Here is a 17676-nt window from a genome sequence, read left to right as displayed (position 1 = left end):
TAAAGAACCTTTTAATGAGGGTGAAAGAGGAGAGCACAAAATATGGTCTGAAGCTCAACATCAAAACTCCCATGGGCTGCAAGAAGATCAAACCTATCCATTCTTAAGGAAATCAGCCCTCAGTGCTCACTGGAAGGACAGATCCTGAAGCTGAGGCTCCAATACTTTGGCCACCCCATGAGAAGAGAAGACTCCCTGGGAAAGACCCTGATGTTGGGAAAGATTGAGGGCACTAGGAGAAGGGGACGACAGAGGACGAGATGGTTGGACAGTGTTCTCAAAGCTATGAACATGAGGGCCTGGCGTGCTCTCGTCCATGGGGTCACAAAGAGTTGGTCACGACTAAATGATTAAACAACAACAACAACAACAACAACAACAACATCTTATCACACGTGCACACTACAATTTTGTGCACAACCTCAGAATGAGAGCTCAATAATCAGGTTGCCTGGAAATGATCCAAATCCCATTTTTTTGGAGGTGGGAGTTTGCTTATGATAGGAGGGTATCCTTGAACTGCTGCAACAGAATGGAAGGAATAAAGAGCTCGAACTTACTTGGAGTCACCACCAATCTAGTGCCTCTTCCGAAGACTGGCTTATAGCCAGTCCCCTGAGACCCACAGTGCTTCCTGCCTTGACAAAAATTGCCTAGAGCTCAAGTGGTACCTTGGTTTACGAACTTAATCCGTTCCGAAAGTCCATTCTTAAACCAAAGCGTTCTTAAACCAGGGCGTGCTTTCCCATAGCAGCGGGGGACTCGATTTACAAATGGAACACACTCAACAGGAAGCGAAGCATGTTCTGCTTCCAAGGCAAAGCCCACAAACCAAAACGCCTCCTTCTGGGTTTGCAGCATTCTTAATCCAAGTTGCTCATAAACTAAAACTGTTCTTAAACCAAGGTACGGTACCACTGTAAATAGAAAAATGAGTGAGCCATGGAATGAAAGTTCAGGGGAATGGGAAGACTCTCTAATTCCTACTCAAAAGGGTGGGGGGCACCTCCTTTCTTCAGTTCCCAAGCAGCCCACTTTCCACCGAGAACCAAACTTTCTGTCTGGTCTCAGCAGGGGCAAATAAACAACAGAGCATCCTCTTAACAACGAGTCACACAAACACTCACTCACTGTAGTTCATTTTGGTCCCCACACCCCAAGATTATGTCGATGGTTTGGGGAACTGATGCTGTTCCATTTAGAGGAGATAAACACTAAGTTCTTGGGAGTGCAAATACATGGGTATTCACGCATCAAGACTTGCATTTTTTTAAAAAAGAAAGAAAAATGGAAGGGATTAAGAGCTGAAACTTACTTGGGGTCACAACCATCCTAGTTCCACTTCCAAAGGTTAGTTTGCCTGCAGTACCACTGCCATAACCACAGTGTTTCCTGCCTTGACAAAAATTGCTCAGCATATGAGAAGAATGGGTTTGGGTCTGGTCCTTGGAGGCCAATTCTTATATTCCTATTTCTCCCACTGAATCTATTCATAATAATTAGCATGTGCAAATTTGACACACATCAGAGTCCATCTTCCTCCATGATTATATATATATATATATATATATATATATATATATATATACACACACACACACACACACACACACACACACACACACACACACACACACCCCGCCCATCTGGCCGGGTTCCCCCAGCCACTCTGGGCAGCTTCCAACAAAATATTAAAATACAGAAATCCATCAAACATTAAAAAGCATCCCCTCCTTTTGTGGTGCATGACTGGGCTTTCTTAAATATCCTTAAATATAGGGTGCCAGGCAAAGCCTTTCCTCTATAACAAAGCCCTTATCTGTGGCCATTTAGAAGTGGGTGCGATATTTAAAAAGTATTTCTTTTTCCTCTTGGTTTTAATGTATTTATATGGGAGCTTTTGTTTGCCTGTTTGCTTTGGGTTGCCCTGGGCAAGATAAAGCAACTAGCAAATCAAACAAACAAATAGTACTATCCTATATGGTAAAGGTTACATGTATTAATAAAATACCAATATTTTTAACATGACTAGACAGGGTTGAGGTGAGAATGATTCCCTTGCCCCACCACTAGGGTTGCCAGACTCAATAGAGGACAGGACTTCTGTGCCTTTAATTGCCCTGCTCTCTTTTGAGTCTGGGAACCTTAAAGAGAAACCAGCAGACCCTTTGCTTGGAAATTAAACAAAGGGTCTGCTGGTTTCTCTTTAAGGCTTCCAGACTCAAAAGAGAGCAGGGCAATTAAAGGCACAGAAGTCCTGTCCTCTATTGAGTCTGGCAACCCTACCCACCACAACCCACATTCACCATTGGGTCATTTGCAACTGTCCTTAACAATTAGCCACACAACACTTTTTTCTCCATCTGTTAGCAACGAAAATCAGCCATGAAACTTACTGGGATTCACCTGCAGAACGGTTCCCCTGCCGAAGACCGCATTTTTTGTGTTTGTATTCCCACAGTGATCTGCAGCCTTTCAAAAAGCCCTCTCCCTGCCACTGCTGTCCCTGATTACCTTAAGCCCTTTAAAGCTGGGGTTTGAAGCAAGAGCTGAAATGGAACCCAACCCACATTTCCTTTTGCTGATATGGTCTTTAGCTCTTCTTGCTTTAATCATTCATAGTTTTCATCCTATTGTTGGCCATTTTAGGGCACAATCTTATGCATTCTTGCTCCGAAGCTAGTCCTGCTGTGTGCACTGAGGCTTACTCCCAAGTAAGTGTGCACAGGCTGTATTTTATTGCTTGGTGTGACATTGTACAATCTCCCCACAAATGAATTGGATTGGAAGCTCAATAAAACAATGGATGTTACCTCTCTCACACACAAACCATTACCCAGCATCTTATTTGCACACTATAAAGATGAATTCCTGGAAGAGACCTAAGTCTTCTTTTTTGGTGAGGGGGGAATGTTAAGGCATAGGAGGTTATCCCCAAACTGTTACAAAAGAATGGAAAGAGTAAAGAACTGAAACTTACTTGGGGTCACAACCAGTCTAGTCCCACTTCCAAAGACTGGCTTATAGGCACTGCTCTGTGTCACACAGTGCTTCCTGCCTTCACAAAAACTGCCCAGATCTCAAGAAGAATCAGAACAACAGCTACCCATGGAGCCCAGGGTTGGGGTTTTTTTCCTACTAAAAATGTTTAGGGGTGCTCTCATTTTGACTCAAGAAAATCACTATTTTTTGGCTCAAATCAGGAAAAATAAATACAGTAAATGGTCAATAATAATAATAATAATAATAATAATACCCCGCCCTTCCCAGTCAAGACCGAGCTCAGGGCGGCTAACAGCAAGAATATCAAAGCAAGCATAAAAAAAAAATTCAATTAAAATGCAGATTAAATACAATGTTGAAATTCAATTAAAAAATTAGGAATCTACAAGTGCATTTAAATATCTGTAGGATAAAGCCTTAGGGGAGGGTAACACCGGGGTCAGACTGAGTCAGTCCAAAGGCCAAGCGGAACAGCTCCGTCTTGCAGGCCCTACGAAAAGATGACAGCTCCCGCTGGGCCCTAGTCTCCTGAGAGAGAGTGTTCCACCAGGTCGGGGCTAGTACTGAGAAGGCCCTGGTCCTGGTCAAGGCCAGTCTAACCACCTCGTGACTCGGGATTTCCAGTATGTTATTATTTGTGGACCTTAATGTCCTCTGCGGGGCATACTGGGAGAGGCAGTCCCGTACAAAGTACAAAGATTCACAAAATGTTTAGGGGTATGCATACCCCTTCGTTCCCCCAGAAAAAAGCATTGATGGAGCCCAAGGTCAGGAGGATGGGGAGATACTCCAAGTTCTACTCAATAGCAAAGTGGCGATCACCTCCTTGCTTCTGTTCTGTTCGGAATCAGCTGACTTTCCATTGAGAATCAAACTTTCTGCCTGGCCTCAGCAGGGTCCAATAAACCACAGGGCACCGTAGAAGCAAGAAGTCACATGCTCACAGTGCTCACTTCCTATGGTCCAGTGTGGTCCACCCACCCCAAGGGCATGATGATGCTTTGGGGGAAATTGAAACTGCTTTGCAACCCTGGTCACTTGCTTTCATGTGCTCAGCTTGGGCGAGATAAAGAAACCAAGTTTCTTGGAGGTGGGAAAATACCCTGAGATGTTATTTTCTAGAAAAATTGAAGGAATTAAGAGCTGGAACTTACTTGGGGTCACAACCAGTCTGGTTCCACTTCCAAAGGTTAACTTGCCAGTGTTACTGCCATAACCACAGTGTTTCCTGCCTTGACAAAAACTGCTCAGCACACAAGAGAATTATTGTTGTTCTGGTCTACTAAGAACATTCTTCATTTCTCGTGGCGAGGTGGGAACCTGTCCTACTTAACAGAGGTAGTGCTCCACATGGAGAGTTTTCTATTTGAAGGTGCCCCCTATTTGAAAGACTTTCTGGTCCAATTCCAGTTTAAAGATCAAGAACCATAAGGAGGAAGAGCAGGGACATCTGTGAACAGTAAACATCTGAACAGCAAATTGAGTAGGCACACAAATTGCCTAGTCATAGCCGCTCCATTATTTTGAGATTTCTCCCCACTTTTGGGGTGATGCATTTCCTATCTTTTTTTGGGGTGGGAGCATGCAGGGAAATAATTGTCAACCCTATCCCATACTAAAAGTAAATAGGTATTCCTGAAATACCACTATTCTTAACATGACCAGACAGAGTAGAGTTGAAAAAGAACCCCTTTCCCTAAATAAGATTTATTGCAAAATAAAACTCAAATAGTGACCACCAGATCATTTGCATCCATTCTTAACAATTCATCACATGGCACTTCCTGTTAGCAAGGGAAACCAGCCAAGGAACTTACTGGGATTCACCTGCAGAATTGTTCCTCTACCAAAGACCACCTTTTCTGTGTTCCCATTACCACAGTGATCTGAAGCCTTTCAAAAACCCATCTTGCACCCTACTATCTCTTCCAGTAGCACCTTATAGACCAACTAAGTTTGTCATTGGTGTGAGCTTTCATGTGCATGCACACTTCTTCAGATACACTGAAACAGAAGTCACCAGACCCTTATATGTTTCAGTGTATCTGAAGAGGTGTGCATGCACACGAAAGCTTATACCAATGGCAAACTTAGTTGGTCTCTAAGGTGCTACTAGAAGGATTTTTTAAAAAAATTGTTTCAACTACGGCAGACCAACACGGCTACCTACCTGTAACCTACCATCTCTTACTACCTTAGTTCCCTTAACGCTGAGCTTTGAAGTAAGAGCTGAAATAAAACCCAGCACAGATTTCATTTTGCTGATGCAGTTTGACAGCTCAAAATTGTTTGGAAGTGAACCAAATCCGTTTTTGTGTGTTTGTGTGGAAGGTGGAGTGCTACAGCAGAAAAGAAAGAATAAGGAGTGGAAACTTACCTGGAGAAATAATCAGTTTAGTGCCGCTTCCAAATGCAAGTTTATAGTCATATACCCACAGTGTTCCCTGCCTTGACAAAAAAACCAAACCCACAGCGCTTCCTACCTTGACAAAAAATGCTCAGAGCTTGGGAGAATTAGAACAGTGAGTGAATGATGGAACAAAAAGTCAGGGGAATGGAGAGACTCTCCCAAGTGCTACTCAAGAAAGGGAGGAAACACATCCTTGCCTTTGTTTGCAAGCAGCCCACTTTCCATTGAGAATCAAACTCTGTGTCTGGCTTCAGTAGGGTTCAATAAACTACAGTTACACAAACGCTCACTTACTGAGGTCTGGTGTGGTTCACCCACCTTTGGCACTTTTATTGGCTTCATTAAAGCTCTATCATCTATCTATCATCTATCTATCTATCTATCTATCTATCTATCTATCTATCTATCTATCTATCATCTATCTATCTATCTATCTATCTATCTATCTATCTATCATCTATCTATCTATCATCTATCTATCTATCTATCTATCTATCTATCTATCTATCTATCTATCATCTATCTCTATCATCTTCTATCATTTATCACCTATCATATATCACAGTGAATCACAGACCCGCCAAGTGTCTTTGTTTTCCAGAGACAGTCCTAGATTTGCAGAAGCCATCCCAGTTTCTGATTTGATGCCAGAATGTCCCACTTTTCCTTACGTCTCTGTTTTCATCAGAGAAACATTGGAAGGTATGGTAGGTCGTCCCTATATTCATTGAAGGGTATGGAGTTATATGACCACCCAAGCCAAAGAGATAAGTAACTATGCTACCTTTAGGAGACCTCTGAAGGCAGCCCTGTACAGTCCAACCTCGGTTGTCGAACATAATCCGTTCCAGACGCCTGTTCAGCTTCTGAAACGTTTGACAACTGAGGCGCAGCTTCTGATTGGTTGCAGGAGCTTCCTGCACTCAAGCAGAAGCCGCATTGAACATTCGGCTTCTGAAAAATGTTTGAAAACTGGAGCATTTCCTTCCGGGTTTTCAGCATTCGGGAGCCAAAACGTTCCAAAACAGAGCCATTCGAGAACCGAGGTTTGACTGTATAGGAAACCTTTTAACTGTTTATTGTTTAATTATGTTTTTAGATATGTTGGACACAACCTAGAGTGGCTGGGGCAACCCAGTAAGATGGGTGGAGCATAATAAAATTGTTGTTGTTGTTGTTGTTGTTGTTGTTGTTGTTGTTGTTGTTGTTGTTGTTGAACAGGACGTCCCTATTTTCATTGGAGAAATGTTGGAGGGTATGGAATAACTCACATGAACACAGGAAATTGCATTGGTATATACTGAGTCAGACTATTGGTCCCTCTAGCTCAGTTCTGTCTACTCTGACTGGCAGTGACTGTCTGGGACTTTAGGCAGGGTTCACTCCCGGCCCTACCTGGAGATGCCACGGATTGAACCTGGGGACCTACTGCATAGAAAGCAGATGCTCTTCCACCGAAACAAGGCCCTTCCTCTTATTTCTTCTAACTGAACCAAGGGGGTGCTTGACAGCATGCTATGCAGCAAAGGAATGTTGATTTGAAAATTAACATGAAAAGTAGGAGGTGGGGAAGCCCCTTACATCTTCATAGTGCAAGGATGGGAAACCTGGTGTTCCCTCAGATAATGCTGGACTTCAACTCCCATCAACCACACCCAATGATCAGGGATAATGGGAGTTGTAGTCCAGCAACATCTGGAGGTCCACAGGTTCCCCCATCTGTTAAAGTACCTTGGAAAAGGGAAGACCTGTCTGTCAGGAATGCTGCACTCTTGCAACGAGGATATACTGCACCATTTTGTTGCAGAACCTAGATGTGTTTTACGAAGCAGTCCAAAGGAAATGGGCAAAATTACTTGGTACTGGGATTCTTGTAGACAATCTAGTTTTGCAATCCATTCCAGTTCTTATCTGAAAATGGAATCTGCCTTCAGAAATCAATGGTGATTGTGGTTCTCTAACATGAGGCAGTGGACATAGCTCTAAATTCTACCTTAAATATTTCAATAATCCGACCAGAGCTTTGGTAGCTGGTTGTGGATCTGGAGGACAAGAGGGACCTATATTAGATAACTGGGATAAGTCTGGCTCAAAAAGGACAGCCCAAAACGCTCTATTTAATATAGTCCCCTGCTGCATGCTGATAGCAGAAACCACATAGAAGTTAGAGATTTGTATCAGCTCCTGTGCCACTCTAAAACCAAATGCACACATTTCTTCCAGTAACTCAGAGTCCAACCCCCCCCCCAACAACAATAGATGTGACCATCACCTACCAGGAATCACCACTAGTCTTGTCCCAGCCCCAAAGATGACTTTCCGGCTCGACCCAGAGCCACACAGTGATCCACTCCATGACAAAAACTAGAAAGTAGGTCTTTTACCCTCTAGAACCCACCAACCAAAACTCTATTGGCATGAAAGCATAGGCAAGACACTAAGACACTGCATAGGATAGGAACATAGGAAGGCTGCCTTATTTGGAGTCAGGCCACTGAGCTAGCTCATTATTGCCTGCACTGACAGGCAGCAGCAGCTTTGCAGGTTTTTTTGAGGTAGGGGACTCTCCCAGCCCTACTTGGAAGTTTTTAAATGTATTATACTATGACCAGGCAATGTAGTTTAAAATTTCCTCTTGGCTCAGCTAAACATGTTTGTTCAAGGGGGACTGGTGGCTACAAGAGGCTTGCTTAAATGCTAGCTGGCGACAACTAACAGCTAAAGGCAAACACCTTAGGAAAAAAAGACTTTGCAAATTTTGGATGTGATAAGCAAGGGAGAGAGCTGAGCAGGACTCTAAGGGCAGATGATGTTTTGGGCAAACAGATGCAGAAGGCTAACACTGCCTGGATGGTTAGCTACTCACCTGTGGTCAACTTGGATGAGATAGTGACCAAGTTCTTGGGGGTGTGGGAAGATACTGTGAGATGCTGTTTCTTAGAAAAAATGACCGAGTTAAGAGCTGGAACTTACTTGGGATCACTACCAGTCTAGTTCCACTTCCAAAGATTTGCTTGTTGCCATACCCACAGTGTTTCCTGCCTTGACAAAAATTGCTCAGGGGACATGGAGAGTGTTCTACCACTCAGACCTTCTCCATCCTCTTGGGCAGCTTATTAAATGCAATGGTAGGTGATATTATTGCAGCAGACTTACTTGGCAATACAATCAGCCTCATTCCAGACCCAAAAGTAGGTTTGGGGTTTGCGTTTGATCACAGTCATACAAAAACCCATCAGCTCACAACTTTGTCACTTTCGTTTTTTCTTAATTTCTCACTGTTCCAAACTTCATCTCAGTTCATTTCATTTATTCCCCAATCTGTGATGTTCTTTAAAAGTCTGCATGAAACTTTCTCCTAATAACACACCCACATGGTTCCTAATAAACACCTTTTTGTATGCAAGTTCCCCTGCAATTCCCCTTTACATGGGTATTTCTCCCTACACAATGCAGATTTCCCCCTCATGTAATCATTTGCACATGATTTTCAGTGCTAATAGCTGAATCCACACATTTTATGTGGATGTTTTGCTAACTCTTGCTCTTTTACTACACTTTGGGGGGGTGAGAAATGCCATTTCAAATTGGGGAGAACTTCAAATTTCAAAATTTCAGTTCACAAATTAGTTTATAAAGCTCAAATTGTGTAAGTTTGCATTTTAAATGCAAACAGAACCATTTTTCCCCTTCCCGAGTCATTAGTGACTAGGATGGCATGCATTTTAAAAAAATCCCATCATCCATGCATTATTCCAACTCCCCTCAAAACATCAATCTCCTAGCATTTTTTTAAAAAGAAAATTGTGTCCATGAAGGTGATCTGGACTGGGGCCCTGAGAAAGGGGGTGGAGTGCTTTAACCCTTTGCACAGTCATACCTCAGTTTAAGTACGCCTCGGTTTGAGTATTTTCAGTTTAAGTACTCCGCGGACCTGTCTGGAACGGATTAATCCACTTTCCATTACTTTCAATGGGAAAGTTCGCTTCAGGTTAAGTACGCTTCAGGTTAAGTACAGACTTCCGGAACCAATTGTGTTTGTAAACCGAGGTACCACTGTAATATTAATTCCCTGCCCCTCACATCAGACACACATAGCCCTACTTTTTTTTATAATGAAATCTGGGTCAGATAAAAAAGTAGGAGCTTGATCCAACAAAGTTGTCTGGTGCAATCTTCTGTTTCCTCAGAAGTAAGCTCCACTTTAGCATTCTTTGTTTTAATAAATAAGAAGAGCCCTAATGGACCTGACGAATGGCCCTTCTCATCCCGCATCCTTTGCTCAGAGTAGCCACCAAGATGTTTGCAGGAAACCTGCAAGCAAGACCCAACCACAAGGGAATTCTCACTTCCTGTGGTCTCCAGCAACTGGTATTCAGAAGTATCACAGCTTCCAACCAGGCAGAACATAGCCATCATGGCTGGTAAAACAGAATAGTATTAAACTCATGCCCACTTCTCCAGCCCCGTAGATTCCGTCCTTTCCTAAATAGTCCCATACCACCAGCAGCACCATCCATCTCAACCTTATGCAAAACACCTAGCACTTACTGGGTGTGATCAGAAGTCTCGAGCCAGCGCCAAAGACAGTTTTGTAACCACCACCACTGCCATCCCCACAGTGATTTGGTCTCAGGCAAAAACTCCAGCAAGCAAGCAAGCAAGCAAGCCAGAAACTGGTATAATGGGCATATCTTAACATAGGGGAAAAGCTCGGGATTGGGAGTATGGAAGCTGTAATCCAGTACAAAGTCCAGTAAACAACTACATGTTTGCATTTATTTCGAGGGAGGGAGGTTAAGGGCACAGCAGGTGCTTCAAGTGGAAATGGGGAGCTCTGTGTGGATCTTGGGGTTCCCATCCAGCATCTGGAGAGCACAGCATTAACTACCCTATAGTCCATATCTGCACAGATGGCACACAGAAAGTGACCTTCTTTGCCAACCCAGGCAATACAGGAACAAATGAACTAGTGGAGTCTGCTTCTCATCTTCGTGAGCATCAAAGAGATGGAAAGGAGAGACTATGATGTACAGCAGAACTGAGGAACCTGTGGCCACGAATCCTTCTTACTATTGGAGCCACTGAAAACAATGTGACTTTGACAATGAATCATTTGCCCCATTGATTATGTTGTAAGCCGCCCAGAGTGGCTGGGGAAACCCAGCCAGATGGGTGGGGTATAAATAATAAATTATTATTATTATTATTATTATTATTATTAGTAGTAGTAGTAGTAGTATTTCAGGTGGATCTAATTTCAAGTAATTTAGGATAGATCAATCCTTAATCCTCAGACCTATTGGGTTTGTGTTTATGCATCCATAGACAATATAAATTTAATAAGGAGACTGTCAAGGTTTTAAGCATGATCAGCATATTAAATTTTCTTGGTAGGTGGCAAGTCTTGGAACAAAGACAGTGGAAGCCACAAGAACCTAACCATATAAGAAAAAGCTTTATTTCTTTGTATGGGGGTGGGTGTCTCCTAATGACTTGTGCATCAGTTAGCACCTGCACGTCTCAGATGTATAGCACAAATTCCTCTGTCCTTAGGGCCAGAGATGGAGAATGAGGTTGGTTGTATGGGTCTCAGGTTCTCAGAGCACTGCCCATCTGCCAGGGGTACCAACTTGAAGAAAATATTAGAGGGGCCCATGTAAGCCCCACCCCAAATAATCAATCACTCGACATGACACATGCATACCATTTGGATGGCAATGTCCATCAACTTTGGAGGAGCCCAGTCCCCTCAAATATTTTAGGTGGGGGGGGGGCGAAGGGACCTCGGCCCCTAGGAGTTGGCTCCTATGCCATCTGCAAAGCTCTGTGTATCCTCCTTGTTTTATCTCTCCCCCTCCCTAATCCTAATCTAATCCAGACTTTATGTAAGCATAAAACTAGCTGAACCATTGCAGCCTTCTAGTGCTAGGATTAAGTGACTACAGTTTCAATGTGGGCAGGGTGGGGGAATCATACATTACAAAATTACTGGGGTATGGATCCTTTAGCTATGAGACTTATTAGCAAGGAGTAAAGATCCTGTGATCAAGGTGGTTACAACAGTTTTGCTACCATATGCAGCAGTGAAAGTCTTTACCTTGGTTGCATCTGGTGGGTCTTAGAGAGAAATACATTGTTTTGTTAGATCAGGAATGGGGAAATGGCGAGCCTGCAGATATTTTTGGACTACAACACCTACTTTCCCTGACAAAGGGGCCATGCTGAAAAGGAATAGGATCTCCGTCTTTGGATTAGACGGAATGTCCAGTCTGAATGCATAATTTGAAATTATTATTTTTAATGACAGAGAACATATAAAATACACGCTTGTGTTTTCCATATATTTTAAATTACTTACTCGGCTTCACAGCTAATCTTGTTCCTTTCCCCAAAATGAGTTTGTAGCCTCCAGTATCCACACAGTCATACAGGTCATAACAAAAACCCAGCAAGTATGTGGATGACAGTCATGGAGAATTTCCTACCAATAACTTTTAACTGTTATCTCTTGCACAACAGAAGTAATACAGGGTCAAAACACTTACTTGGTCTCACAGTCACTCTAGTCCCACTGCCAAAGGTTAGCTTATCATAGCCTTGTGAGGCCCACAGTGTTTCCTCCCTTGACAAAAAAATGCCCAGGAGAACTTTGAAGGAAGTCTTGAACTACTAGACGGTGGAGGGTGGTGATGCTCTCAGATCTTTACATATCCAACGTGAGAAATTCTTTCCAGAAGAGAAAATATCATTTTCTTCACTAGAAACTTGAAAAGAGTTGCCCAATTCAAAGAATATATTTTCTCTATCTTCCACTGGAATTAATCGCCTCTTAATTTTGCACTCTAATTTTGGGCTCAGGGGGACCAACAAATTATGGAGCATTCTGAGGCCAGTAAGCACTGGTCTAACAGACTTCCATTTCTCACATTTAAGCGGCCATCTCTTAAAGCAGAGTTGGGGCCCTCAGTTGAGGGCCCTTCTAGAAAGCTTACTGAGGGCCAAATGCCTGAGCTAGGTGGGGCCACAGGCAGAAGAAGACAGAACAATGCATGCACCTTTCACAGCAGGCTGGTTTCTACACATGCTCACGCACCCCTCTCTAGCTTTTATCCAGACAAGGGTGGGGCATTGGCCGTAAATTTGCTTTAACACATCTGAAAAGGATCGTGTCTGGTTCTAGATTTCACAGGTGAACATAGTTTTGTATATTGTACAGTGCTGAGTCAAACTCTCTTCCTCTATTTTGCAAAAATAAAAAAAACCATGTCAAGATTATGACCAAACAATTGTAGAAAGAAAGACAGAAGAAAGGAAGGGAATAATTTGGACAAGGCAGATATTGTAACTTACTGGGTTGGGCAAGCAACTTTGTCCCCAATCCAAAAGTTATCCTGGTTTGATCACACAGTGATATTAACGTTTGCATAAAGTTGGGACAGGCATGAGAACAGCATTTGTTGGCTTAGAACAATGGTCCTTCCTGGCTATAGTCCTGGGATGGAGAACCTGTGTCTCTCCAGATATGATTGGGCTCCATCTCTCATCACCATAACTCAGGTTAAAAGAAGAAGAAGAAGAAGAAAGGCAAGACGTACCAGGAATCACCACCACTGTTGTCCCAGGCCCAAAGATGACTTTCTCACTTCCCCCATAATCCACACAGTGACCCACCCAATAACAAAAACTACAAAACCATCCACATCCTTTCTGTTTATAATGTTATACTACCTACCCCATTGTGTCAGCTACCAAATGCAATGACCTGTCATATCTGTTTTGCCTACTTACTTGGAAGTACGCTCAGCCTTGTACCAGACCCTAAGACGAACTTGAAGTTGTTATTATTCACAGCAATGCAACCCTTTACAAAAACTCATCCACTCGAGGCATTGCCATTGAGCCAAAACCTACAATTAAACACCTGTCATTAGGTGCCAGTTTAGCACCACAAAGATCCACACAAAGATCCACACCAGTGACTCCTAGACTGATCCTTTTGTCCTATCTAGATACACCTCTGTAAATTTTTAGTGTTTGAAATCTGAAGTGTTTTGGAACGCCCTCCCACCAGATGTCAAAGAGAAAAACAACTACCAGACTTTTAGAGGGCATCTGAAGGCAGCCCTGTTTGTTGTTGTTGTTTAGTCATTTAGTCGTGTCCGACTCTTCGTGACCCCATGGACCATAGCACGCCAGACACTCCTGTCTTGCACTGCCTCCCGCAGTTTGGTCAAACTCATGTCCGTAGCCCTGTTTAGGGAAGCTTTTAATGTTTAATAAATTATTGTATTTTAATATTTCTGTTGGAAGCCACCCAGAGTGGCTGGGGAAACCCAGCCAGATGGGCAGGGTATGAATATTAAATTATTATTATTATTATTATTAGGCTTGTTACACTGAACACAGGCACATGCTGTCTCTGGCCCAAAGATGACATTCCCCCCCCCTGTCCCAAAATTCACACAGTGATCCACCCAGTGACAACCCCACCCAAATTGTTATAATATGCCTTTTGGAAGTTAGGAACTGATCTCCTAGAGATACCTCTGCATGGCAATCAAAACCCAAGACATGGTATAATATTTATCCCATTGTGTGGACTATCAAATGTCATACCGTAATCAATTATGTCTCTTCTGCCTACTTACTTGGGAGTACGCTCAGCCTTGTCCCAGACCCAAAGGTGAACTTGTAGTTGCTATTGCCCACAGTAGCACAACCTCTTACAAAAACCCACCTGAATTGTCATTGAGCCAGAGCATCCATTTAAGCTCCCATCTATTTGATATCCATTCTGGACCATAAATATCCATCCTAGTGACTCGTGGACTGAACCATTTGTCCTCCCACCCAGTTCCTCTTCTTGCCATTTTTCTATGATGCATTTGCTTTCTTAATTATTTTTATTTTTACAATGGCACTGCATAATTAGGCATGCTTCCCTACATGACAAATCTGTTCAACATAACAAGGCACAACAAGACTGTCTCACCGGAATAGTGCATGCTCTAGTTATCTCCCGCTTGGACTACTGCAATGCGCTCTACGTGGGGCTACCTTTGAAGGTAACCCGGAAACTACAACTAATCCAGAATGCGGCAGCTAGACTGGTGACTGGGAGCGGCCGCCGAGACCACATAACACCGGTCCTAAGAGATCTACATTGGCTCTCAGTACGTTTCCAAGCCCAATTCAAAGTGTTGGTGCTGACCTTTAAAGCCCTAAATGGTCTCGGTCCTATATACCTGAAGAAGCGTCTCCACCCGCGTTGCTCAGCCCGGACACTGAGATCCAGCGCCGAGGGCCTTCTGGTGGTTCCCTCACTGCGAGAAGCAAAGCTACAGGGAACCAGGCAGAGGGCCTTTTCGGTAGTGGCGCCCGCCCTGTGGAACGCCCTCCCATCGGAGGTCAAGGAGATAAACAACTACCTGACATTTAGAAAACAACTAAAGGCAGCCCTGTTTAGGGAAGTTTTTAATCTGTGATATTTTAATGTATTTTGGCATTTGTTGGAAGCCGCCCAGAGTGGCCGGGGAAACCCAGCCAGATGGGCGGGGTATAAATAATAATTAATAATAATAATAATAATAATAATAATAATAATAATAGAAATGAAAAGCAGTTCCTTTCCCAAATGAGATTGATTGCTAAATAAAAACCCTGGAGTAATTGATGCCAACTGTCCTTAACAAAAATGGAAATGGAAATGTTTCAACATTTTAGTGTGATTTTCTCCTGATATTCAGCTGTTTCATATGCAACTTTTGACTCATCCACGTATTTTTGTGAAGCAGTTTTGCCATATGTGATGCTTTTTCACCACAGTGTATTTATTTTTGTACCCATTACATGACTGGAGAACTGGAGTGAAGACACCATATTTCTATAGTCCTCCACTGTGTGATGATAGCAAAGAAAATCACACTACAATCAAATTCACACACTCTTCCACAATCCAGATCCAAGAACAGATGCCACCATCCAAAAACAGATGCCACCATCACCTACCAGGAGTTAACACCAGTTGTGTCCCAGCCCCAAAAGTAGCATTCCAGGTTCCCTGAGATTCACACAGTGATCCACCCAGTGACAAAAACTGGAAAGTAGGTCAGATTCTCCAAGGCTCTATTGCACAAGTCAGGAATCTCCCCCTCTAGAACCCCCCTAGAAAACTCCAACGGAATGAAAGCAGAAAACACAGGAGGGACAGTGCAAAGGAAAGCTGCTTTGTACTGAGTCAGACCATCAGTCAATCTAGCTCAGTGTTGTCTACACTGACTGGCAGCAACAACCAACCAGGGTTTTAGACAGGGGAGAATCCCAGCCCTTCATGTAGATTATTATAGTGAGGCAATAAGATTTAGAATTGGCTTGGGTGTAGCTAGTAGCTGGGTGTGTTTATTGCAATGGGCAGTGATGGCTCTAAGAGGTTTGCTTAAATACTAGCCACTAAAACCAAATTCCTAAGTTTTTTCAAAACTCATATTTGAAAACTCAGGTGCCGCCATCACCTACTAGGTAAAAGCAAAGGACCCCTGGATGGTTAAGTCCAGTCAAAGGTGGCTATGGGGTTGTGGTGCTCATCTCGCTTTCAGGCCAAGGGAGCCGGCGTTTGTCCACAGACAGGTTTCCGGGTCATGTGGCCAGCATGACTAAACTGCTTCTGGTGCAACGGAACACTGTGACTGAAGCCAGAGTGCACAGAAATGCCATTTACCTTCCCATCACAGTGGTACCTATTTATCTACTTGCACTGGCATGCTTTTGAACTGCTAGGTTGGCAGGAGCTGGGACAGAGCAATGGGAGCTTACCCCGTCATGGGGATTTGAACTGCCGACCTTCCAATCAACAAGCCCAAGAGGCTCAGTGGTTTAGACAACAGTGTCCCAGCCCCAAAGGTGACCTTCGTGTTTGACCCAGATAACACACAGATATCCGGGCTGTGACAAAATCTAGCAAGAAGGTCCTATCCTTTCCCCCCAAAGTACTGACTTAATGGATTTCACCCTCTAGTACCCACCTCCAAAACTCCATTGGAAATAAAGCTGGAACCCAGGTATGTGCAACTTATCAAATGCAATAAAGTGAGGTATTATTTCAGCAGACTTACTTGGCAACACAGCCAGCCTCGTACCAGACCCAAAGGCAGGTTTCAAGCCTTGGTTGTTACCCAGTGATACATTCCTTAACAAAAACTCACAAATTGCCAATTTTCTTTTCTGTGTTCCAACCTTAACTTCAGTAGCTTATGATGATTTTTCACAAGGTCTGCATTGAAATTTCTCCGAATGCACAGATTTGCCCCTTAGTGGATAAGAGGGTGAAGCAGAATGTTTTAAGGGGAGAGGAAGGATAAAGTAAGGCTCAGTTTTTGGGCAGGCAGATGGAACAAAAGAGGATCCACGAAGAATATATTAAAGGCTGAAACTTACTTGGTGTAACAAGCAGTCTACTGCCACTTCCAAAGACTGGCTTACTGAAAGTTGTACCAGACCCACAGTGTTTCATGCCTTGACAAAAATGTTCAAAGGCATGAGGAGAATGGTGATTTTGAGATGCATTTCAACACAAAGCTGTGAAATGGCTGGCAGCAACGACCATCCTCACACCTGTTCACAAAGGGCTCGAACACAAAATTTCACTTTGGCTTAAACTCCCGCCCCCCGCCCGGCTCAATTTTTTCCTCATCTCAGCAGTATGATTTAGGAAATCAATTCCACACAGCTATTGTCAACCAACTGGGAGTCAGAAATACTTGCAGATCTACTTGCAAATCGGCCAGAGATCTATCCAGAGATCAAAACACACCTTTAAGGTGTCCCTGCTTTAAGATGCCATTAGAAGTCTTTGAAACATAGAACTGTAGAGTTGGAAGGGATCCGAAGACTCATCTAGTCCAACCCCCTGTAATGCAGGAATATGCAGCTGTCCCATATGGGGATCAAACCTTGGCATTATCAGCAACACACTCTAACCAACTGAGCTATCCATAGGAGGCACGGTGTCAGATTTGAAACCTTGGGTCTTCCAGGTCCCGACGGATGTGCATGCCTAGATTCTGCTTGCCTTTGAACATACCTGGTTGGATTGTTAAGCTGGTCCCCTGGCCAAATACCAGTTTCCCATAACTAGCTGTGCCTGCACAGTGAAAAGGTGCTTTACCAAAACTGCAGGAAGAAAATAGCTGATATTGGATACTGTTGTGATAACGTGGCAGTTATCCACGCAGCAGCTGGGGCATAAGGTGAAAAAACCTTTC

At 43.3% G+C, this 17676-nt stretch overlaps 1 protein-coding gene across 1 annotated transcript in view; it reads right to left on the bottom strand.

Annotated features, from left to right (window-relative positions):
- Nucleotides 1–17676, bottom strand: part of LOC118094647 (M1-specific T cell receptor alpha chain-like) — a 76592-nt gene that overhangs the window by 36808 nt on the left and 22108 nt on the right. The window contains exon 5 of the mRNA XM_060281347.1: nt 17496–17584. Within this exon, the coding sequence (XP_060137330.1) occupies nt 17496–17584 (89 nt within the window). The remainder of the gene's footprint in view (nt 1–17495; nt 17585–17676) is intronic.

Source organism: Zootoca vivipara, chromosome 13, assembly GCF_963506605.1.
Source record: "Zootoca vivipara chromosome 13, rZooViv1.1, whole genome shotgun sequence".
Taxonomy (NCBI): domain Eukaryota; kingdom Metazoa; phylum Chordata; class Lepidosauria; order Squamata; family Lacertidae; genus Zootoca; species Zootoca vivipara.
This window is presented reverse-complemented; position numbering and strand designations above follow the sequence as displayed.